Raw genomic sequence first — 25,023 nt, forward strand, 5'->3', positions numbered from 1 at the left:
ATTTTTCGGTAAGGTCAGTTTTGTTAAAGTTAGGCTGTTGCCAGTTGAAAGCAGATCCTGCAATGTTTTACTGGCACTATAAAGGAAATCTTTCTGGCATTTTTATGATGCATGTCAATGATTTTTTTGTGGGGTGGGGCTAGTGATTTTGAAGCTATTGTAATCTCTGGTTTGAGGAACGAATTCAGGGTTGGAAGTCAGGCTTCCGGTGCATTTAAATATATTGGACTGGAAATTGGACAGACTAAGTTAGGGGCAACTTTACATCAGCAATCTTATTTTGAAAGCATCAGCCCAATAGCAATTAGTCATGGCCGAGTTTCACAAAAAGACACAATGGTTTCAAAGATAGAAAAAGAGCAACTGCGAAGTTTAATTGGGCAACTGAGCTGGTTAGGTAGACAGACTAGACCGGACGTGAGTTTTGATGTCTTAGAGTTGAGTACAAAAATGAATGATCCCAAAGTGGAAGACAAAATAAGAGCAAATAAAGCGTTGGCCAAACTAAAAATGCAGGAGTGTGTTTTGAAGTTCCCGGTTTTAGGTGACCGTAGGCACTTGAAACTCATAGTTTATAGTGATGTGTCCTACGCAAATTTATGTGATGGAGTTTCAAGCGCAGGAGGTTTTATAATTTTCCTTTTCGGGAGCAATGGTAAATGTTGCCCGCTTGTGTGGGAAACAAAGAAAATAAGGAGAGTGGTAAAAAGCACTTTGGCTGCTGAGACGTTAAGCCTTGTAGGATATGGCCTTTTATATAAGTCAGATATTGACAGAAATTTTGGGATTAGGGGATTTGGGTAATATACCTATTGACTGTCACATTGACAATAAATCCCTGTGGGAAAATGTGCACTCTACAAAAAGTGTCAATGAAAAGAGGTTACGGATAGACATCGCAAGTTTGAAGCAGATGTTGGACAGATGGGAAATAACAACTTAAATGGGTCGACAGTAGCTATCAACTGTCAGACTGTTTTACGAAAAGAGGGGCGAGTTCACAGAAACGTTTGGATATTGTTAATGAAGGGCGCTTGTTTATGTGACTGGGTTTTTTTTCTCTCTCTTTCTCGTCCGAACAAAACAAAAAGGGGGAAATCATGTGTGTGTTTTTGAGTTTCTTGAAATTTTGCTTTCACCTAATTATTTTTTTTTTCTCCAAGGAAGGGGAGACTGTTCAGTAATGGGTTAAAGACATTGCAATTAGTTGTCTCATTTATATTAAGTATCCATTAATTGACACTGATATGTAAAGGGGCTTCAGGTGGCCTCTGTCAGGTGATGTGTAGTTTGGGTTTTGTGCAAAGTCTGTTGGAATGAAATAAATGTGTGTTGGTGAAAAAGGAACAGAACTTTAGTCTCTTCATATCACAGCAACTAAAACGTCTAACAGGCCAGACCATGGGTCATATACCGGGGCAAAGAACACTATTTTGACTCGTCGGAGAAGCCAAATGATTTGTCCGAAAGACCGAGCTCATTAACAGTGAGGGAAAATGAACTCCAGGTGGACTTTTAATGATCCATCCAGGGGGGAAAGTGGTAACTGTTCCTGGGGACGTGGGGGAAAGAGGAGAATCGGACTGGGAAGGTATAATCGAACCCGGTTCTAGGGTGAGTGGCTACACGAATAAGCAAGCTGGTGCACGGCAGTAAGTGGGGAGCGTGATGCACCTCCCGGTAGGGAAAGCCTGGCAGGAGGATATGTGGAAGAGCAACAAACCAGAGGGATGGGGCGAGAGGCAAGGGAATGGATGTGGGGGGGGGGGCGGGGGGGGGGGCGGGGGGGGGAGATTTCTGGTTGGTTCATGTCGCACGTGGCGATGGCTGGAAAGAGGAAGATAATGGTGGCCATCTTGGATGGCCCATGAACAAAGGGAAACCCAGCGGACACTATTGCTTGGATTGAGATCGGCAGCACCACCCAGAGCCTCGGACTGGTCTTCTGACTTAGCAGTGTTCTTAAAGTTAGAAAAAATAAAATTTGCAATTAGGGGATCAGAGGAAGGATTGCGCCATATGTGGAAACAATTCACCAGCCTCTTCGAAGACATGTTCATGACGAGCAACTACTGAGGGTGTGGGTGCAAGGTAGGGTGCGGTGGAGGGAAGAACAACCAGAAAAAGGGAGGGAGAGGGAAGGAACACCCACACCACAGAGAGGAAAAGGGGAAATTAGCCCTATGCACCGAGGGCACAGGTGCCCGCACATGGAAGTGCTGTATAAAATGTAAACTGTATGTCGTCTCGAGGAGTGCATAGAAGGAAAAGGGGCTCAGAAAATGAAGCCATCTATATTTATACTAACGCCAGTCAGTGCAATGTAAATAGACCTCCTGTTTTATTTTTGCAATTTTTGTTTTAGCTCATTTATTTATTCCGTATATATTTTTTTATTATTTAGCTTTTTAACTTTGTTTTTATTGTTCTCCATATATGCTTGATAACACTACTGTAAATTTTGACCACTTGTAGAGTAAAGAGATATAAATTATTTATAACCTCGGTTAGGAGAGACCTGATTATAAGATGGAACGATATGAAGCAAGACTCACCTGTAATAAATAAACTCCAATAAAAATATTTAATAAAAATAACAAGGTTGATAAGTCATTGAATTTTGGTGCAGTACAATTCAGGCTCTTGAAAGGTTAGAGAAGGAGTAGTAAAGTAATGGTAATGCTACTGGACTGGTAATTTAGGGCTTGCATTCAAATCTCTCTATGGCAGCTGCTGAATTTAATTGTGATAAAATGGGCTTTGTTCATGACTCTCTCTAGTTTCATTCTTGGGCTGAGCTGTTGCCATATCTGTGATGCAGCCAGACAGGATGTTTTCTACGGTTCATCTGTAAAAATTGGTAAGAGTCAATGTGGACATAATGAATTTCATGAGGAAGTATAGACGCTGTTGTGCTTTCTTGGTCATAGCGTCGACGTGGGTGGACCAGGACAGATTGTTAGTGATGTACCCACCTAGGAATTTGAAGCTGTCAACCATCTCCACCTCGGCACCATTGATGCAGACATGGGCGTGTATGATACTTTGCTTCCTGAAGTCAATGACCAGCTCCTTAGATTTGCTGCTGTTTGAGGGAGAGATTGTTCTTTATTACACCACTCCACTAGGTTCTCTAACTCCCTCCTGTACTCTGACTCCTCATTGATCGAGATCCGACCCACTACGGTCGTATCATCAGCAAACTTGTAGATGGATTTGGAGCCAAATTCTGCCACACAGTTGTGTGTGTGTATAGGGAGTATAGTAGGGGGCTAAATGTGCAGCCTTGAGGGGCGCTGATATGTGGAGGAAGTATTGTTATTTATCCTTACTGATTGTTGTCTGTGGGTCAGGAAGTTGAGGATCCAGTTGTAGAAGGAGGAACCAAGCCCTAGGTTTTGGAGTTTTGATATGAGCTTGGTTGGGATTATAGTGTTGAAGGTGGAGCTGTAGACAGTGAATAGGAGTCTAACACAGGAGTCTTTGTCGTCAAGATGCCCAAGGGATGAGTGTAGGGTCAGCAAGATGGCATCTGTTGAGGACCGGTTGTGGCGGTATGCGAATTGCAATGGATCAGGGCATTCTGGGAGTATGGAGTTGATGTGTTTCATGACCAACGTTTCGAAGCACTTCATAATAATACATGTCAAGGCCACCGGACAGTAGTTCTTGAGGCACATTGCCTGATTCTTCTTTGGCACTGGTATGATGGTGGTTTTCTTGAAACTCTGAACTGATTAGGGAGAGGTTGAAGATGTCTGCGAACAGGCCCGCCAGTTGATCCATGAAGGATCTGAGTGCACGATCAGTGACTCTAGTCAGGACCTGGTGCTTTCCGATCTAACTTCGGAAGCTGTGATGGTAGGTATGGGGTGCCTGAGGTTGCTGGGACAGTTAACAATGTTTTGATGGTTTCCTACTTGAACCAAGCAGAGAATTCAATTGAGTTCATTGGGGAGGGGTGCGCTGCTGCCAGAGATTCTACTCCGCTTTGGTTTGTAGCCTGTTACCTTGTTTAAGCCTTGCCACAACCGTGAGAGTCTGTGTCGTTAGTCTGTGACTCTAGCGTAGTCTGGAATTGTCTCTTGGCATCCCTGATGACTTTGCGGAGGTCGTACGTAGATTTGTTATAGGTCAGGATTGCCTGACCCAGGAAAACTGTGGGCTGAGAGGGTGCACGATTTGGTGAACTCTTTTTTTTTTTTTCTCTGAGCACTCTTTTCAGCCAGTTGAGCTTTTTCACTTCTGTCTCTACAGTGGTGATCTTGAAACTACCAGATGGTGTAGTGGTGATTTGCAACTGCCAGATGGCAGAGTAGTCTACCAGATGGTTGAGTCGCCTATCAGGTTTGCTAATGTCCTTTAATGATGGAAGTCCATGTTGCCTGGCTGCCTGCATGTCCTATTTTTGACAACAGAACCAGAGCAATTTCTCCTCCCAAATTGTGCACTACCCTTCGTAAATATATTGCCTCATCCCTGCTGGATCAAAATCCTGGAAATCCATCCATAACAGCAGTGTAGGTGTCCCTGCAGCTGTTCAAGAAGGCAACTCACTAGCTACTTAAGGGAAATTAGGGGCTGGCAATGAAGGCTGACTTTTCCAGTGACACCCGTTAACGCATTTCAAAAAAAGACTTCACCACAGTATTTCTGCTTTCCTTGGAAATGCATATTGTACTCTGGATCTGGAAGGTTGTCAGCCTAATGACTTTGCTTAAAGGAGAAAATGGCAGAACTTGGAGACAACTTAATTTGTCAGTGTTAGGAAATGCCACAGCCTCTGTAATTTGAGATTTTTTGCTATTTAGGAATGCACTGGCTAATATAGGACTACTTGCAAAGATTTTTTTTTTAAGGAAGGTTGTTTGACAAATTTGAACTTTTTTTAAAGAAATGAATAGAATAAGTTTCCCCCCCCCCCCCCCCCCCCCCCCCCCCCCCCCAATAACCCTCATTGCCTCCATATGTGGCAGCGGCTGGCCACTTTGACCCCTTCCCTTGACTTTGTTACAAAACTCCAGAGAATGCTCGTGCACTTCTTCTGCACTGGGTTGCTGCTGAGGTTCCGAATCTCCCGCAGTTAGGGAGGGCAGTCAGGAGCTGATGTGCCTTTGCACACAGGTGGCGACCTTCCCCCTTCAGACTCAGCAGCGATTCCTCTACGTTGAGCCTCCACCATGATCGTATACCCTGGTGACATATTACTTCTGCCATGTGCATGGCCTGAACTATGATGTGCAGCTCCTGTTACATGGATCTGAGGGTCTTCATTACACTTTGCGGGTGCTCCCCATCCTTTACCAAGACAACTCAAAGTTTAGAACATGGTCACCTTGTGCCAAAGCTCTCCCCCATCAGTAGTGGCTGTCGTCAGGCAGCCGCTACTCCGGAATCTGCACCTCCACCAGTACCATTTCGAGTGGCTGGCGGAGGGAAAGTCTGTGGCTGCTGTGGTGACTAGGCTCGAGAGCATGCTTAGCGGCGGAGAAGTGGGCTGGATGTCACCCTGCGAATTGGCACATCAAGCAACGGTGGGCGTCCAACTCTCAGCCGATGCCATCCGTGACCTCTGGTCTTGCTCGGACCTGACAGCACTCATGGGCTAAATGCGCAGGTGTGCAGTGGACACCTAGTTGAGTGGAGCCATGCTCAGGTGAAATTCCACATTGGCCTCAAGCTCTGAAACCTTCCCCTGGAGCCGGTGCCCTACAACCTTGGCCGCGTCGGGGAAATGCCCTCTGTGCTTTTCCACACTGCATGGTGGGGTTTCCTGAATAGGCTGCTCACATCTTTTGTCTCCTTGCCTGTTGCCTGGACACATTTTGTTGGCGTCCAGTGGTGGAGGTCCCCAATGGGCAACCCTCTACGGAGGACGCTCAATCTTGGGGATCTGGGATGGGAGATGTTGCACGTAACAGTGCCATGCGACCATTATTTGCACCGGTTCACAGACTCCCAAGCTGCCTGCCTTTTTTGCGGTCATGTGGAGCCCGTGGATCATGTCTACGTTTTTGGATGTGCCCCTTTTTAGTTTCTTAGCAAACCTTTTATTAAAGTTTTGTTTGCACTTCAGTCCCATGCTCCTGATCTGCGGACACCTGGTGCGGAGTGGGGCAGGGAAGGAGACCTCAAGAGCCTGCTCCTGGGCCCGGTGAAACTTGTCATTAACAGGTCCAGGCAGTGGGTGATCGGGGGGGGCTCATCCAACCTGATTGTCTGTCCCTCTTCCGCAGCTTCATTTGTGGATGGGTGTCTCTGGAGAGGGAGCATGCGGTGCCCGCTGGCACTATTATGGCCTTCCGTATCCCTTTTAATCACCTTTTAATTTGATGTTTTTAAGCTCCAGTTGATCTTTGTTTATGTTTGAACAGTGCCCCTTTAAAGAACAGCCCCTTTTAATTTGTCCCTTAATTTGTTTACTTTAGTTGAATTTGTTGAACATCAATAGAGTTCAAACTGTGGAGTAAGGATGGAACCCTTTTGAGTGTCAGAGACAACATTTGCCTTCGACGGTGAGAACATTTCCATAAACCCCTAAACCTTGATGCAATCATAGATGAGGACGAGTTTGAGTAATTCCCCAACTCCCCATCAAAGATGATCTTGGACTCTCATCAAGCATGGATAAAGTCAAAGTCAGCATTAAACAAGTGAAGAATGGAAAAGCCACAGGAGTGGATGTGAGGCTCCAAGGCTCCTTCATTAAATGTTTTCAAGATAAAGATAGATAGTTTTTTGAAGAATAAAGGGTAATGGTGTTCGGGTGGGAAAGAATAGCTGGGTCCACAAAAGAGAAGCCATGAACTCATTGAATGACGGAGCAGGCTCGAAGGACCAGATGGCCTACTCCTGCTCCTAGTCCTTATGTTCTTATTCTAACACATGTTCAAACCTGGAGGATAATAGATCACCCGTCATCTTGAACCATTGTGGCTGAATCTTTGGGACAGAGAAGAAATTCCTGCTGACCACAGGGGGGGGGGGGGGGGGGGGGGGGCTGACCTTGAGGGGGGGGGGACATCATTTCCACCGTCATTTCCACCATCTCCAAGAACTGTGGGAACTACTGAGGAATCTCCCTACTTTCCATCACCGGCGGGATCATCAACCATGCAAGAATCTAAGCATGACCTGTAACAGAGTTCCGTAGGTGGAAAATCATACTTGTTAGCGAGTGATTTTCGAAGAAGAATAGGAGAATAAGTAAATGCAGTAGTTATGCATCTGGATTTTCAGCCCCCGCCTGTCTGTCCCTCTTTCCCTGCCGTCTCTTGCTGGACCTCTCTCCCCGTCTCTCGCAATGCCTCCAAACCGCCGTCTGAATCACTTACACTTTAATTGTCCCTTTAAACACTTTCTTTAAAATATGGACATATCTTCTCTGCTCCTCAGGGGCTGGTTTAGCACAGTGGGCTAAATAGCTCGCTTTTAAAGCAGACCAAGGCAGGCCAGCAGCGTGGGTTCAATTCCCTTACCAGCCTCCCCAAACAGGTGCTGGAATGTGGCAACTAGGGGCTTTTCACAGTAACTTCATTGAAGCCTACTTGTGACAATAAGCAATTTTTCATTTCAGTTACTCCACACCAATGAAGCTGGGGCCTTTCACTGCTCCTGGCTCACCCAGCCTGCGTGATGAAGGTTGAGCAAGACAGGGACTTTAGAATCCCAGTGTGGCTAGGACAGTTGAGAGTGGCAATCCGCCGGAGATTGCCATTGAGGTTACAGGCCATTGAGATTATTTGGCTTAAACGTGGGGCCAAAATCTCAGAATTATTTTTTGAACGAAAAGGCTTTTAAAAGTAACAATGTAGTTTGTAAAAAAAAAAAAGCTTGCAACGACAAGTTTGTGGAATAGGAAGCCAGCGGCAGGCGTAAAGAGTATTGCAGAACAGAAAGAGCTGGAAATTCATATACTATCCAAAAGATGTGAGCACATGGTGGTCAAGGCATAAAGGTCTGTTGAATCTTTTAAATAGGGATCACCAAGAGTAAAGAAACTGTGAAAAGGTGTTACATGGCAATAAACGATTCTGCCAAAGTTGGGTGTATGCAATTATGGTTGCCCTATTATGGAAAATACATTTAAACTATAGAGTGCCTGAAGTGCATTATGTTGGTGAATACTCAAATATATAGAAAATTCTAGTTATAAGGAAAAACATAAAAACAAAAATGCTCCTCTCATGCATGATACCTTGTGCATCACAATATATACACTTTCTACCCAGCATTGCATATGGACCTACATCACTGGAGCAGAGAAAATAATGAGGCGTTATAATAGGTTTTGAAAATTCCGAAGAAAGATTTTTTTTCCTCTGATTAAGGAGTTGATGACATGCTCATCAATCAGAAGTTCAAATATATTTCTTGGTAGAAAGAGTTGTTGCACTGTGGAATGCCTTGCCGCAACAAGTTTCGTAAAATCCCTACAGTGCAGAAGGAGGCCATTCAGCCCATCGAGTCTGCACCTTACCTAGGCCCAATCCCCCGCCCTATTCCGGCAGCCCCACCCTTGTTGGAAATGTTGGACAGTTCTGCATAACTTACCTGGACAGTTACCCAAGGAACGTTACACAGAATAAAACCTGGTCTGACACATGGGTAACTCAATACTCCCTGACTTTTTTTATAAATATGGTGTGCCCAATTCATTTTTTAAAATTAAGGGGCAATTTAGCATGTTTAATCCACCTACCCTGCACATCTTTGGGTTGTGGGGGCGAAACCCACGGGGAGAATGTGCAAACTCCACATGGACTGTGACCCAGAGCCGGGATCGAACCTGGGACCTCGGCGCCATGAGACTGCAGTGCTACCACTGCGCCACCGTGCTGCCCAATACTCCCTGCTCTGATTGTCACCTTATGTCACCCACCTATTCAAAGACTGGATCGTAACCATATGACAGCTAGTACCATAAATTGGAGTGTGCTGTCTTTCCTTTCTGCTGTTACTCCACTTTGACAGGAGGGGGAAATCCCAGATGAAATATGTGGAAGCATCAAGTTGAGAGAATCTTTGTGCGTAGCTTCAATCTACTCATTGCTATTTGGACAATTCAGACCTTCAGTTTGAATAATACTTCTGTGATATACCTTGTGATGTTTTGCTGTGTTAAAGGTGCTATATGAGTACAGGTTGTTAAGATCTGCTAAAAGAAATGTGGAGAGCCTATATTATTTGAAAACTGGAGGACTGGTAATGTAGTCAAATTTGCTGGGATCAGCAACGTTTCCATCTTTAGAAGCATTTCTGTAAGTTATAGTTTTATTGATCTGAGTAGACTGGTTCATGAAGATTTTTAAACTTGTGGTTACGCCTTGTGATGTGTTGAGGTTTGGTGTTCAATTGCAAGTTACATTATCGACTGCAGTTAGACAGGGGCTCTAAACTTGCATTTGGATGTTCTGTTCCCTTAACTGCGTAAATGAGTGAGCATATACAAGCCTTGGATCAGTGGCAGCATTCTAGTGCTGAGTCTGCAGGTTGTGGGTTCGAGCACCGCTCCATTGACTTCAGCATGTAATGTAGGCTGTACTGAGCATGTGCTGCACTGACAAGAGGTGCTGTCTTCTGGATGAAATGTCAAACCAAATCTGCGCTAGAGTGGATCTAAAAGATCCCACAACATTTTGGAGGATGAGCTGGAGGATTTTCTTTGGTGTCCTGGCCAATATATCTCCTTCAACTAACATCAATAAAACAGATCATCTGGTAATTATCACAGTGACTACACTTCAAGTGCTTCCTTGGCTATGGTGTGCTATTGTGTGTCCTTGAATGTGTGTATATAAGTGCGCATGCGTACATGCCATTTTTCTACTATTGGTTTGGAGGACAAGTAAAGGAGCCTTGTTAGAATGTTAAAGGGCATCCTGAGACGACAACTGGAGTATTGTGCACATTTTTGGTGGTCTTATTTTAGGAAGCATATATTAGAATATATTTACCTTGGTGACGGTGCAGCAAAGATTCACAGGATTAGTTTTAACGTACAAAAATGAGGATATGTCCTTTGCTGAGAATTGTGTAGAATCATCCCATATTCTTTGGTGTTTAGAAGAATGTGAGGTAACTTCATTGAAATATCGGCTTCTGGAGGGTTTGATATGGTATATGTCAACAGGCTCTTTCCCCTGATTGGAGAGCCTACCATCAAGGGGCACAGTCTCAGGCTATGTGGTCAATTGTTTAAGATTGAGATGAAGAGAAGGGTTATGAATTCCCTGTCTACTTTTTGCACAGCATGTGATAGAATGCTGTCCACTTGCCCTGGGTGAGGGCTCCAAAAACATTGAAACAGCTAAACACCATCCAGGACAAAGTAGGTTCGCTTGATTGGCACCCCATCCACCAGCTTCAACATTCATTTCCTTCTCCACCAATGTACAAAGGTAGCAATGTGCACCATCTACAAAATAGAATGTAGCAACTCACCAGACTGCCTTTGACCGCATGTTCCCAGCCCTCTGCCTCTACTTGAGAGAACAAGTGTGGCAAGTGTGTGGGAAAATTTTCACCTGCAAGTTCCCCTCCACGCCACACACCATTCTGATTCGGAACTATATCACTGTTGATTCGCTGTAGTTGGGTCAAAATCATGAAACTCCTTTCCTAACCATATTGTGTTATACCTACACAGATAGATTGCTGTAGTTCAAGAAGGTGGCTCACCACTACCTTTTCTAGGGCAGTTGGGGGTGGGTAACAAATTCTGGTCTTTCCCTGCAGAACGCACATCACCTGAAAGAATGAAAAAGCTGACAAATCTTAACGAGTAGATTATTGAACCATCTTATGTGCAACCTTAGCTCAAGATTGTTGTATGTTTCTAATATTTGTGTTACATTGAGCACTTAAATTCATAAATTTGAATAGTGACTCATTTTGATCACTGTAATCTTGCTCATGATTTATAAATGTATTTTAAAATAATCCTTCACTTTTTTTGTGAATAGGTGATAAATGACTGAAGTAAAGTGAAGTGAAAGCTGAAGGAAGTTGCAGTAGCAACATGAAGTTGTATGTATTTCTGGTTAACACTGGAACTACTCTTACATTTGACACAGAACTTGCTGTACAGACGTAAGTGTACACCTTCAAAATGTTGCCATATCCCAAAGACTTTCAATGCAGAAAAGTTTAAGTGTTTGATATTGATGTCTGTCTGTAATGTCTCTGACCTGTGCAGTACATGCTTTTTACTCTCTGCTGCATAAGTACATCTGGCATCTTTAAAAACATGGCTAGTTTTTTGTAATCTTTCATCGCACAATTGTTTGATAACCCAATTGAATTCATGTATTTAGTGAACATTAAAAGGAACAAAAACTTCAGCTACAGTGTTGAACCAAGTGCACACCTTTGAATTTACATTCAGTGGTACTTGGGATAATAGGATGAAAATTCGGAAGGGGTCAGTAGGATGAAAATTAAGAAGGGCTCATTCCTAAGCTTTCCTTTTTTTTCCTTTATCTTTCTCCTCTTCTATCTACACATTTCATGAAAAATCAATGGGCAGTCTCCCTTTTGAGGGTTGTACAAAACTAAACTGACTTGTATGGTCTATACCACAGAGAAGCCCTCGGTAGAGACCGCTTTTTCAGTCCTCCCCAAATTTCCTAGTAGGAAAAGTTCCCAAAATACTTTCTGCTTTGAATTACCATTTCCAGCCTGAAAAATTATGTCAATGAAGCACGATCGGACAATTTTGTTTAGCATAGAACATAGAAGCGCAGTACAGGCCCTTCGGCCCTCGATGTTGCGCCAACCTGTGAAACCACTCTAAAGCCCATCTATACTATTCCCTTATTGTCCATATGTCTATCCAATGACCATTTGAACGTCCTTAGTGTTGGCGAGTCCACTACTGTTGCAGGCAGGGCATTCCACGCCCTTACTACTCTGAGTAAAGAACCTACCTCTGACATCTGTCTTGTATCTATCTCCCCTCAATTTAAAGGTATGTCCCCTCGTGCTAGACATCTGTCCCCTCCTGGCTCTTCTTAGCTCTCTCTTTAGGTCCTTCCTAGCTAACTTGTAACTCTCGAGCGCCCTAACTGAACCTTCATGTCTCATCTTTACATAAGTCTCCTTCTTCCTCTTGACAAGTGTTTCGACTGCTTTAGTAAACCACGGTTCCCTCACTCGACCACTTCCTCCCTGCCTGACAGGTACATACTTATCAAGGACATGCAGTAGCTGTTCCTTGACAAGCTCCACATTTCCATTATGCCCATCCCCTGCAGTTTTCCTCTCCATCCGATGTATCCTAAGTCTTGCCTCATCGCATCATAATTGCCTTTCCGCCAGATATAACTCTTGCCCTGCGGTATATACCTATCCCTTTCCATCACTAAAGTAAACGTAATCGAATTGTGGTCACTATCACCAAAGTGCTCACCTACCTCCAAATCTAACACCTGTCCTGGTTCATTACCCAGTACCAAATCCAATATGGCCTCGCCTCTCGTTGGCCTATCTACATACTGTGTCAGGAAACCCTCCTGCACACATCGGACAAAAACGGACCCATCTAATGTACTCGAACTAGCGTTTCCAGTCAATATTTGGAAAGTTAAAGTCCTCCATAACAACTACCCTGTTGCTTTTGCTCCTATCCAGAATTATCTTTGCAATCCTCTCCTCTACATCTCTGGAACTTTTCGGAGGCCTATAGAAAACCCCTAACAGGGTGACCTCCTTTCCTGTTTCTAACCTCAGCTCATACTACCTCAGTAGACGAGTCCTCATCAAACGTCCTTTCTGCCACTGTAATACTGTCCTTGACTAACAATGCTACTCCTCCCCCTCTTTTACCACCTTCCCTGAGCTTACTGAAATATCTAAATCCCAGCACCTGCCACAAACATTCCTGTCCCTGCTCTATCCATGTCTCCGAAATGGCCACAACATCGAAGTCCCAGGTACCAACCCATGCCGCAAGTTCACCCACCTTATTCCGGATGCTCCTGGCATTGATGAAGACACACTTTAAACCACCTTCCTGCCTGCCGGCACACTCCTGCAACTTTGAAACCCTACTCATGACCTCATTACTCTCAACCTCCTGTATACTGGAGCTACAATTCAGGTTCCCAAGCCCCTGCTGAACTAGTTTAAACCCTCCCGAAGAGCATTAGCAAATTTCCCCCCCAGAATATTGGTACCCCTCTGGTCCAGGTGCAGACCATCCCGTTTGTAGAGGTCCCACCGACCCCAGAATGAGCCCCAATTATCCAGAAATCTGAAACCCTCCCATCTGCACCATCCCTGTAGCCACGTGTTCAACTCCTCTCTCTCCCTATTCCTTGTCTCGCTATCACATGGCACGGGTAACAACCCAGAGATAATAACTCTGTTTGTCCTAGATCTAAGTTTCCACCCTAGCTCCCTGAATTCCTGCCTTACATCCCCATCCCTTTTCCTACCTATGTCGTTGGTACCTATGTGGACCACGACTTGGGGCTGCTCCCCCTCCCCCTTAAGGATCCCCAAAACACGATCCGAGACATCACGCACCCTGGCACCTGGGAGGCAACACACCAACCGTGAGTCTCTCTCGTTCCCACAGAATCTCCTATCCATCCCCCTAACTATGGAGTCTCCAATGACTGATGCTCTATACCTCTCCCCCCTTCCCTTCTGAGCAACAGGGACAGACTCTGTGCCAGAGACCTGTACCCCATGGCTTAACCCTGGTAAGTCGTCTCTCCCCCCCCGCCCCCCCCCCCCCCCCCCCCCCCCCAAACAGTATCCATAGCGGTATACTTGTTACTAAGGGGAACGGCCACAGGTGATCCCTGTACTGACTGCTCCCTCCCAGCCCCTCTCACCGTCACCCATCTATCTTTATTCTTCGGAGTAACTACATCCCTGAAGCTTCTATCTATGACCACCTCTGCCTCCCGAATGATCTGAAGTTCAACCAACTCCAGCTCCAGTTCCCTAACGCGGTTTCTGAGGAGCTGGAGATGGGTGCACTTCCCACAGATGAAATCAGCAGGGACACTGACGGCGTCCCTCACCTCAAACATTCTGCAGGAGGAACATTGCACTCCCTTCCCTGTCATCCCCTCTAGATAAAAAAAAAAAGAAAGAATGAGCTTACCTGTTATTCACTCCCCTTCTCAGCAAGCTCTCACTCAGCAACCTCTGCGCCCCGCACGATAACACCTGAGGGAAAATAAATACATAATTTTATAAAAGCATACTTTCCATGAGAGTTGAAACAACAGTTTTGATTGATATATTTTGTTTAAAAAAGTTCAGTGAACTCTAGTTCAGCCTGTTTTGCATTTTGACATTGGCATGCTGAAGGAGGTTGGTTGAAGAGAGGGAGCAATCAAGGTATAGGAAGTACTCAACATATTTATCAGCGTGTTACCAGCTGTGCACAGGTGCTGAAGTCACTAATATCTGGCCACATGGTCAAACAAACCATGTTATAGCAATTTCATGCACAAAATTCTTGGACTATATTTAAAAGTTGTGAACAATAATACAAACCAGAGTTTTGTCTGTTCTTGTAATAAATATGTTTAAAATTAATGTATGAATTACATCATTTATAACTAGTCAAATTAAAAAAACATGGTTACTATCTAAATCCCATTGAGAATTTTAACTTTATTTTGTTAAATGTTTTAAATATGTAACTTAGTGTTGCAGATCTTAAACATGCCATCCAGGCTAAATATAAGATCGCGACGCAGCATCAAGTATTGGTCGTCAATGGAGGAGAATGTATGGTTGCCGATAGGCGTGTTTGTAGCTACAGTGCTGGGACGGTAAGTCACCATTAAATTTAAACAATTTGATCCTTAACTTTAAGAGTGTTTCATTAAGAGTTCTGGTACAGCATTATGCTGGGCAAACAAAATATTGAAAAATCACTTTTTTCATAATTGGGATAATATTTTTGTGATGCATTTCAATTTTTAATTTATTTATATGTACAATAGGATAACATCATCAGCACTAAGATACTGCAGCATGTCATCCCTAATATTTATTCTCCCATAAGACCTACAAGCAGAATTAGGCCACTCGACCCATCGAGTCTGCTCTGCTATTCAATCATGGCTGATATTTTTCTTATCCCCATTCTCCTTCCCCATAACCCCTGATCCCCTTATTAATCAAGAACCTATGTATCTCTGTCTTAAAGGCACTCAGGGATTTGGCCTCCACAGCTTTCTGCGGCAAAGTGTTCCACAGATTCACAACCCTCTGGCTGAAGAAATTCCTCCTCATCTCTGTTTTAAAGGATTGTCCCTTTAGCCTGAGATAGTGTCCTTTGCTTCTAGTTTTCCCTACAAGTGGAAACATCCTCTCCACGCCCACTCTATCTAGGCCTCGCAAATAGATGGTGGCAAAAAATGCTTCACGTTTTAAATATAATGTCCATGTTAATTTCTGAAGAATTCCTATGCTGCCTCTGGTTTAAAGCATTGGGTGCAGAGTCCAAATGAAACCTCAGTGAGAAAAATTTACTTGACTGGATAGATCACAAATTCCTTAATGCAAATGTGTTTTAAGGGCAATTTTGCATATTGATGTATTTGGAATATTGTCCACCTGTATGTTGATAAATCATTTAAAGATTCATGACTTTATAATAGGCTAAAGACCCTGGAATTGAAGGCTTATTGGTTAGCTATGTAAGGAAGGAGAGTATGAGATTGGCTTTCAAAAGGATATAGGACAATGAAGCATATTGACTAAGTGAGATTATGGGTTGTGACCATTGGAACAGGAAACGTTATCCAATAAATTCAGATGATTATGCCATAATGGTATCTAGTAAATAGTTATCAGTAATAGTATATAATATATTTTGATCATGCATTAAAGCAAGTTATGTTAACTATATTGACAATTACTGAGGTAGCATTTGGAATCACGAGTGAATTTTTTTGTCTCGTCTAATTTTAAGAGGATGTTGGTGCATTTGGAATAAAGTGACCAAGATTGATTTCTGCCATTTAGATCTCAAAATTTGAGATACTTGTTGCACTTATCTATCTTTTCCAGGGAAAACAGATAGAAACTAAAATGAGAGGGAAGGATAATTTGGATGCTAGCAAATTAGAATTGTCTGTGTAGAATTAGCTAATACTTGCATAAATTGGATTAGCATCCAGCAATATTTGGAACGTTTTCTTTATTCCTGTTCTTTTAAACCATTCATTTCCCACCCCTCCCATCGTTCCACTGTGATGTGTCAGCAAAGGCATTTAGCAAAAGCATGTTCTCTACTATTGGATAAATAAGTTAAAGGGAAGACTATTAATTGTATTGTGATAAATTCAAGTGAACATTATCTATCTGTTTGGAGCAAAGTCTCCTTTGTGACCACAGTAGCACTGCTGCCTCACAGTGCCAGAGACCTGGCTTCAACTCCGACCTTGGGTGACTGTATGGAGTTTGCACTTTTTCCCTGTTTCTGCGTGGGTTTCTTCCGGATGCTCCAGTTTCCTCCCACAATGCTATGCGTCAGGGTTCACCTGACCTACAATTATTTATTGAATTTGGCTGAGATGAGTACAAGAGCCTGCCTTTCAGGTGTTATTCAACAGAGTTCTTAAGCGCTTTTAATTAAAAAAAAACTTTATTCTATGAATTTAGTTAACATTTATATAAGCACACACAGCTACAGTAATCTATGTATAACCCTTAATGAATCCCCCCTTTACTGTTCCAATTTAATACCAAGATCCAAATAAAAACCAGAACCCCTTTTCAAAGGTCTGGCCCAGCATACGGCACTCTTACTGGTATAAGACTTGATATTGATGCTCTTGTTTCCTTTCCAAACAGCAGGTTTGAATTCCTTCCAGAAATCAATTATTTCTTTTAAGTTATCAAGCAGTCTGTGTAACAGCTTTTAAAATGAAGATAGAGAAACCCTTCTTTCAACCTGAGCAGTACAAACCAGTCCAAACTCAAAGCGAAAGTAAAAGTCAAAACCAAAAATAAACTCTCAGAGCCACAGCCCAGCTCCATCCATACAATGATATCACTGAAGCCATGTGATAAGACAAAAATATTTCTTAAAGGGACACTCCCATGACAACAGTCAAAGATGTGCAGGTTAGGTGTATTGATTATGGTTAAAAAAATGTCTAAAGATGTGCAGTTTAGGTGGGGTTATGGGGGCGGGGGGGGGGGGATTGGGCTTGGGAAGGGTGCTCTTTCAGAGGGTCGGTGCAAACCCAATGGGCCAAATGGCCTCCTTGTGCACTGTAGGGATTCTGCGAAGTGACCAGATTTAAAAAAAAAAAAGTATTTAATTAATTACCTTTTCGATTTATCCATAATTTACTTTGATGTGCTCTGTCTTTAATACTATGGCCTTCAGCTTTCCTCTGGTCTTCTAATTTTAAATTGCACCAAGTTTTCAGTATTTAGTACAGTACATATGGACTAGACTCAATGTATTAATTTGAAATGCATGTGGCGGATGGAATATAATTTCTCTAGTCGTTTTGTGCAATTAATAAAGATATGGCCATTTGTATTTTCTATTCCTGGCAAGCTTTAAATTAATAATCTTTATTAGTGTCACAAGTAGGCTTACATTAACACTGCAATGAAATTACTGTGAAAATCCCCTCTGCGTCTGTTTGGTTACACTGAGGGAGAATTCAGAATTTCCAATTCACCTAACAAGTACATCTTTCGGGAATTGTGGGAGGAAATCGGAAGCAGACATAGAGAGAACGTGCAGACTCCGCCCAGACAGTGAACCAAGCCAGGAATCGAATCTGGGACCCTGGTGCTGTGAAGCAACATTGCTAACCATTGTGCTACCGTGCTGCCCATAATGATAGTGTGTTCCAGTGCATTTCTGTTCAAAGCTGCTACTCATTCCTATTCTGTAGAAAGACTCTTGGAACACATTTTGTTAAATTTAATCTTCGCAGGATACAAATCCCATATTTTTATACAACAAAGAGATGATTCTGTGTGACCGCGCACCAACTATACCCAAGACAACATTTTCTGCTGAAAATGAGATGGGGCTGAAGGTAGAGGAGTCACTTATGATGCCAGCTGTATTTCACACAGTAGCCTCTCGAACTCAGCTTGCTGTGGTAAGATTAGTAAAAATCAATGAATGTAATTTGTTTGTATTTTTTATTATTTAAGTTACCAAAGTTATTATTGAAATGTTTTCTGCTAAGTTAATGTTGTAATCTGCAAATGGTTCTCTGTATCATTGTGACAGTACTGATGAACCAGCATGTTTCTGATCTGCAGAAGTGGCAGTAATGCAGAAATATGCTTGGTCTGTTCTCACTAGACGAGACCTGGTATTTTTCTACAACTTTTGTTAGATTGTAGCATTAAAATTAAATTCATGAGGATGATCCTTTTGTTGTAGAATTTTAGTTAGATATTAGATTTTGGTTATGTTTTTTAATGACATTAAAGCCAAATAACAAGTTTGGTGGGCAGCTTCTTTGCTACTTTGCTTTCTTTCTCTATTCCTCTTTCCTAAAACCTTGCAATTCTAGAATGCAGGTGGAAGCCTCAAGTGCGCATTTCCAGTGGAGGTTTGATTTTCTTTTGTACTGTTCAAAATTGTAATTAAATGAGCTTCATTAACATTTAGCGGTCTTTTTATTGCACAAAAATATTCCTTGGGAGGCCTTTCGCATCACCATTTATTTCTTGTGTTTTAGCTCCTACTAATGGAGGCATGAACGTTGTTACTTTAAATCTTGCACTTGTTTTCTTAAAAGCTGCGTCTTATTAAGAGCAAAATTGTTATTGACGACAAGTATCAATATTTGAAAATGGATTGAAAAGCAGAGTGGTTGAGGTATTGCAACAGTATAATGTGGGCCGTTAAGGTATTGCAACAGTATAGTGATGTTTGGAAAATAGAGTGGGACAGGGAGTGAAACAAAAAATGCACATCAGGTAATAAGGTCTTTACAGAGAATAGAATTGAAATTAAACGTTCTTCGTTAATGCATAAAGTATCTGTAATTAGACAGATGAATTTGTGGCACAAGAGGTAAATGATTTGGACCTAATTGCCATTACAGAAACATTTTAAAAATTCATTTAAGGGCATCGCTGGTTAGGCCAGCATTTATTGCCCATCCCTAGTTGCCCTTTAGAAGGTGGTAGTGAGATGCCTTCTTGAACCACTGCAGTCCTTGAGGTGTAGGTACACCCACTGTGCTGTTAGGGAGGGAGTTCCACGATGTTGCCCCAGTAACAGTGAAGGAACGGCGATTATATTTCCAAGTCAGGGTGGTGAGTGACTTGGTTAGGAACCTCCAGGTGGTGAGGTTCCCAGGTATCTGCTGCTCTTGCCCTTCTAGATGGTAGTGGTCATGGGTTTGGAAGGTGCTGTCTGAGGAAACTTAGTGAGTTACGACAGTGCATCTTGTGAATGGTACACATGGCTGCCACTGTTTTTCGATGGTGGAGGGTTTGAATGTTTGTGGAAAGGGAAGCAATCAAGCGGACTGCTTTGTACTGGATGGTGTTGAGCTTCTTGTGTTGTTGGAGCTGCGCTCATCCAGGTAAGTAGCGAGTATTCCATTACACTCCTGATTTGTGCCTTGTAGATGGTGGACAGGCTTTGGGGGAGGGGGGGGGTGTCAGGAGATGAGTAAGTTGCCATAGGATTCCTAACCTTTGACCTGCCCTATTGGCTACAGTATTAATATGGCTAGTCCAGTGCAGTTTCTGATCAATGGTAACCCCCAGGATGTTGATTGTGGGGGGATTCAGTGATGGTAATGCCATTGAATGTCAGGGGGCGGTGGTTAGAACCTCTTGTAGGAGATGGTTATTTCCTGACACTTGCGTGACGCAAATATAACTTGTCACTTGTCAGCCCAAGCCTGGTTATTGTCCAGGTCTTGCTGCATTTGGACATGGACTGCTTCATTATCTGGGGAGTCACGAATGGTGCTGAATATTGTGCAGATGTCCACGAACATCCCCACCTCTGACCTTGTGATGGAAGGGAGGTTATTGATGAAGCAGCCTAAGATGGTTGGGACGAGGACACTACCCTGAGGAACTTTTGCATTGATGTCCTGGAGCTGTGATGATTGACCTTCAACCACCACAACCACCTTCCTTTATGCCAGGTATGACTCCAAACAGTGGAGAGTTTCCCCCCTAATTCCCATTGGTTCCAGTTTAGTTGGGGCTCCTTGATGCCATACTTGGTCAAATGCTGCCCGATGTCGAGGGCAGTCACTTTTGCCTCACCTCTAGCATTCAGCTGTTTTGTCCATGTTTGAACCAAGGCTGTAATGAGGTCAGGATCTGAGTGACCCTGATGGAACCCAAACTGAGTGTCTGTGAGCAGGTTATTGCTGTGTAAATGCTGCTTGGTAGCACTGTTGACTCCTTTCTTCACTTTGCTGTTGATGGAGAATAGATTGATGGGGAGGTAATTGGCTGGGCTGCATTTGTCCTGTTTCTTGTGTACAAGGCACACTTGGGCAATTTCCCACATTATTCATGAAGGCCCTGCCTTCTCAATCTTGTCCCTCGCCTGTGATGTGATCCTCAGGTTAAATCACCATCAGTCAACTCTCCCCCTCAAAAGGAAAAGTGCCTATACTAATCTGGGACTATGGCGACTTTACCTTTTACAGCATGCTTTGCATCTTAAAATCCTGTCTTAACCTATTCTCCGAATTAGATTTTTCCCTTTTTCAGCATGCCTTCCTTTACTAGTCCTCTCACCTCTTTTGAGAAATTCTTTTTTTTAAGCACTTATTCACTGACTTCCTTACCAACATTTCTTCCCTACTGTACTCACTTAACCTCTGCACTGAGTGTCATTTTGTCACTGTTTCATGTATCATTTATTTCAACTTCTGAATCAACTCAGAAGTCTACATCTGCAGACTGAGGTGAGGGGAAATTTCTTCACCCAGTGAGTGGTGAATCTGTGGAGTTCCCTACCACAGAAAGTAGTTGAGGCTAAAATATTGTGTGATTTCAAGAAAGGATTAGATATAGCTTTTGGGGCTAAGGAGGATCAAGGGATATGGTGGGAAGGTGGGATTGAGGTATTAAATTTGATGAGGCTCTGATGGCCAAAATAGCCTACTGCTTCTATTTTCTATGTGTGCTTACACAGGGCAGTCTGAATCTTGTCAACCTCTCCAATATTTTGTATCTTGTGCCTGATACTCGGCTTATTAGTTACCATCCGCATTAATTCAGATTCCTGTGAGGAACATTTTGAAAGAGGCATGTACGCAGTGAGGCTGACTTCCCTTGATAGGGTTCTGAGGTCATAATGGACTGGAGCTGCATCCAATTTTTGTTCAAGTTTGCTTTTCAACTTGAGTCTGAATATCACTCCTGTGCTGAAGGAATCATTTCTATTGCATGCTTAGGGGTTCTGGGCCACAAAAATAATATTTCACAGATTTATTTTGCACTATAAATTTAGCTTGCTTTTAAGGCTATTCTGTATATGAAGCAAGTTGATAAACATGTTGGCATGCTTGAGGACCCCTAGGTCTGATATGAATTAAAAAGTAAGAGTTTTCCTGGATATTGGAATCAATGACCAAAACTTCCTGTCAACGACGATGCCGTGGCATGTTACCACTGACTGCGATCCGGCAGATGATAGCATATTACACACTGTATTTTTCATTGATTTCTCCAAATTCTGTTCACTTCAACTTTTCGTTCTCATCTATATATTATTTATATTTCAGCAAAATGTGTCTTAAAATAATAGATTATTAATTTTGATCAGTTGTGTAAGCAGCTTCTATACATGTAATAAAAGTCAAGAAATCACAATTATAGTCGGTGTTCTTCCTTGGCTTGCCATGTTAGATTGACTCAGTAATGGTGCACTCACCTCAAGTCACAAGATATTGGGTTCAAGCCCTATTCCAGGACTTGGGCTGGTGCCTCAATGCCATAGTAGGCATTTGCTGTATTACTGGAGTTACAATCTTTCAGGTGCCACATTGGACCAAGACCCTATTTGCATATTTGGGTGGGTATAAAATCAAGAGTTGGATACTCCAATTGTTCAGCACGAATCCTTCGACCCTGCCAAAAACAGCTGAACTTAACAGTTATATTGTCTGTTGTCATTGGAACTTGCTGTGTGCAGACAGGCAGCTTTACTTTATTATAGTTTGTATCTTTCAAATTGTCTATGAAATACTTTTAGATATCTTGTTGGTAATGGGGGTGGGACTTTGATGTTGGTAACATTATTGGGTATTGATCCACATCATGTTGGCACCTGTTGCTCAATGTTAGTTTTTTACGATGGTTGATGGCCAGGGATTGCCCTCGCAGTTCATTTCAGGGCAGAGGGCAGGCTTACTCATGAGGCCCTCCAACCTTGATAAATCGATAGACCCAACATTAGAGTTGGGAGCTGCTTAACTGTATGTAAATGATAGAGAGACCAGAAAACTCAATACTGAAGTATCCTCTGGAGACTTTATTAAACGGGGAAATGAAAACTGACCATCTCACGATAATGTCTATATTGAGGGATCAGTAACGGCAGAGGGAGCACTGGCCCCAGCCTTATGCTGACTGGAAGCTGTCATGAGTTGTGATCTTAATAGACCTTTTAATGATCCCTAATTGGCTCTGTACCACTTGTGAATAGTCATTCCCTGCCCAAGCCAACCTGATCCAAAATGGACTGGAGGAGTGAATATGCCAGTTTATGGCAGGAAGTTGCAGGCTGTCCACCTCTGCTGTTACCTGCATGACCATTTAAAAATTCAGCCCCATGAATTCATTAAAAAATAAATTTAGAGTACTCAATTCTTTTTTTTCGAATTAAGGGGCAATTTAATGTGGCCAATCCACCTACCCTGCACATCTTTTTGGGTTGTGGGGTGAGACCCACGCGGACACGGGGAGAATGTGCAAACTCCACATGGACAAGTGGGCTGGGGTCGAATCCGGGTCCTCGGTGCCGTGAGGCAGCAGTGCTAACCACTTAACCAGCGTGCTGTGAATTCATGAAATTCAATCTAACATGTCTTGCGTCTACAATGCTTAAATCACCTTGTATGGAGCATTGCATAGAAGAAATATACAGCTACATATCTGGAAAGGTTACAGAAAGCAGTGGAGGCTGGTTCATTGAATTTATCATGGGGCTGTTTAGCACGGGGCTAAATCGCTGGCTTTGAAAGCAGACCAAGGCAGGCCAGCAGCACTGTTCAATTCCCTTAACAGCCTCCCCGAACAGGCGCCGGAATGTGGCGACTAGGGGCTTTTCACAGTAACTTAATTTGAAGCCTACTTGTGACTAAGCGATTTTCATTTCTTTTCATTTCATTCAAGGTAGAGATAGACAGATTTTTGATAGACAAGGGAATCAAGGGTTACGGGGAACAATTAGGAAAGAAGTTGAGACTATACCCACATCAGCTATGATACCAATGAATTACAGAGCAGGCCCGGCAAGACTGAATAGTCTACTCTTGCTCCCGATTGTTATGAAAAATGTTATAATTGATTTGTTTGGTTAGATTCACAATGTTTTTTAGTTAGCCTGTTGGTCTGAAATCCTCACATTTTTGTTCAAATTTTTATTGCTATTGCTATCAGGGATATAAAAAGAATTTTTATAGCAGCTATATTCTGTAAGGTAAGAGGGGATGGAGGCTAGGCCAGTTACACGCTCCTCCTTTAGGATGTGGGTGGTGAGGGATACCACCGGTGTCCCCACTGACTATACCTGCGGGAAGTGCACCCAACTTCAGCTCCTCAAAGACCGTGTTAGGGAACTGGAGCTGAAGCTGGATGAACTTCGGATCATCCGGGAGGCAGAGGGGGTGATTGAGAAGAGTTACAGGGAGGTAACCACACCCAAGGTACAGGACAAGAATAGCTGGGTTACAGTCCGGGGGAAAAAAACAAACAGGCAGACAGTGCAGGGATCCCTCGTGGCCGTTCCCCTTCAAAACAAGTATACCGTTTTGGATGCTGTTGGGGGGGGATGACCTACCGGGGGAAGGCCCTAGCGGCCAGGTCTCTGGCACTGAGTCTGGCTCTGGGGCTCAGAAGGGAAGGGGGGAGAATAGAAAAGCAATAGTTGTAGGAGATTCAATGGTTAGGGGAATAGATAGGAGATTCTGTGGTCGCGAGCGAGACTCCCGGAAGGTATGTTGCCTCCCGGGTGCCAGGGCCAGGGATGTCTCGGATCGTGTCTTCAGGATCCTTAAGGGGGAGGGGGAGCAGCCAGAAGTCGTGGTGCACAATGGTACCAACGACATCGGTAGGAAAAGGGGTGTGGAGGTAATAAACAAGTTTAGGGAGTTAGGCTGGAAGTTAAAAGCCAGGACAGACAGAGTTGTCATCTCTGGTTTGTTGCCGGTGCCACGTGATAGCGAGGCTAGGAATAGGGAGAGAGTGCAGTTGAACACGTGGCTGCAGGAATGGTGTAGGAGGGAGGGATTCAGGTATTTGGATAATTGGAGCGCATTCTGGGGAAGGTGGGACCTGTACAAGCAGGACGGGTTGCATCTGAACCAGAGGGGCACCAATATCCTGGGAGGGAGGTTTGCTAGTACTCTTCGGGAGGGTTTAAACTAATTTGGCTGGGGAATGGGAACCGAATTTGTAGTCCAGCAACTAAGGTAGCCGATATTCAGGACGCCAAAGCATGTAATGAGGCAGTGGGGAAGGGAACACTGACAAAGGAGAGTATTTGCAGGCATGGAGATGGGTTGAAGTGTGTATACTTCAACGCAAGAAGCATCAGGAATAAGGTGGGTGAACTTAAGGCATGGATCGGTACTTGGGACTACGATGTGGTGGCCATCACGGAAACTTGGATAGAAGAGGGGCAGAAATGGTTGTTGGAGGTCCCTGGTTATAGATGTTTCAATAAGATTAGGGAGGGTGGTAAAAGAGGTGGGGGGGTGGCATTATTAATTAGAGATAGTATAACAGCTGCAGAAAGGCAGTTCGAGGAGTATCACCCTATTGAGGTAGTATGGGTTGAAGTCAGAAATAGGGAAGGAG

The 25,023-nt window shown here is 43.4% G+C and overlaps 1 protein-coding gene across 3 annotated transcripts in view; it reads left to right on the top strand.

Moving 5' to 3' along the window:
- Positions 1-25,023, top strand: part of rb1cc1 (RB1-inducible coiled-coil 1) — a 250,378-nt gene that overhangs the window by 8,407 nt on the left and 216,948 nt on the right. For 2 of the 3 annotated variants that reach the window (XM_072467777.1, XM_072467778.1), the window contains exons 2-4: positions 10,965-11,091; positions 14,669-14,795; positions 17,934-18,104. In XM_072467777.1, coding sequence (XP_072323878.1) covers positions 11,021-11,091; positions 14,669-14,795; positions 17,934-18,104 — 369 coding nt within the window. In that variant the 5' untranslated portion in view covers positions 10,965-11,020. Of the gene's footprint in view, positions 1-10,964; positions 11,092-14,668; positions 14,796-17,933; positions 18,105-25,023 lie in introns of those variants that run through there. The other variant, XM_072467779.1, reaches the window with a different exon arrangement.

This window comes from Scyliorhinus torazame, chromosome 11 (assembly GCF_047496885.1).
Source record: "Scyliorhinus torazame isolate Kashiwa2021f chromosome 11, sScyTor2.1, whole genome shotgun sequence".
Taxonomy (NCBI): domain Eukaryota; kingdom Metazoa; phylum Chordata; class Chondrichthyes; order Carcharhiniformes; family Scyliorhinidae; genus Scyliorhinus; species Scyliorhinus torazame.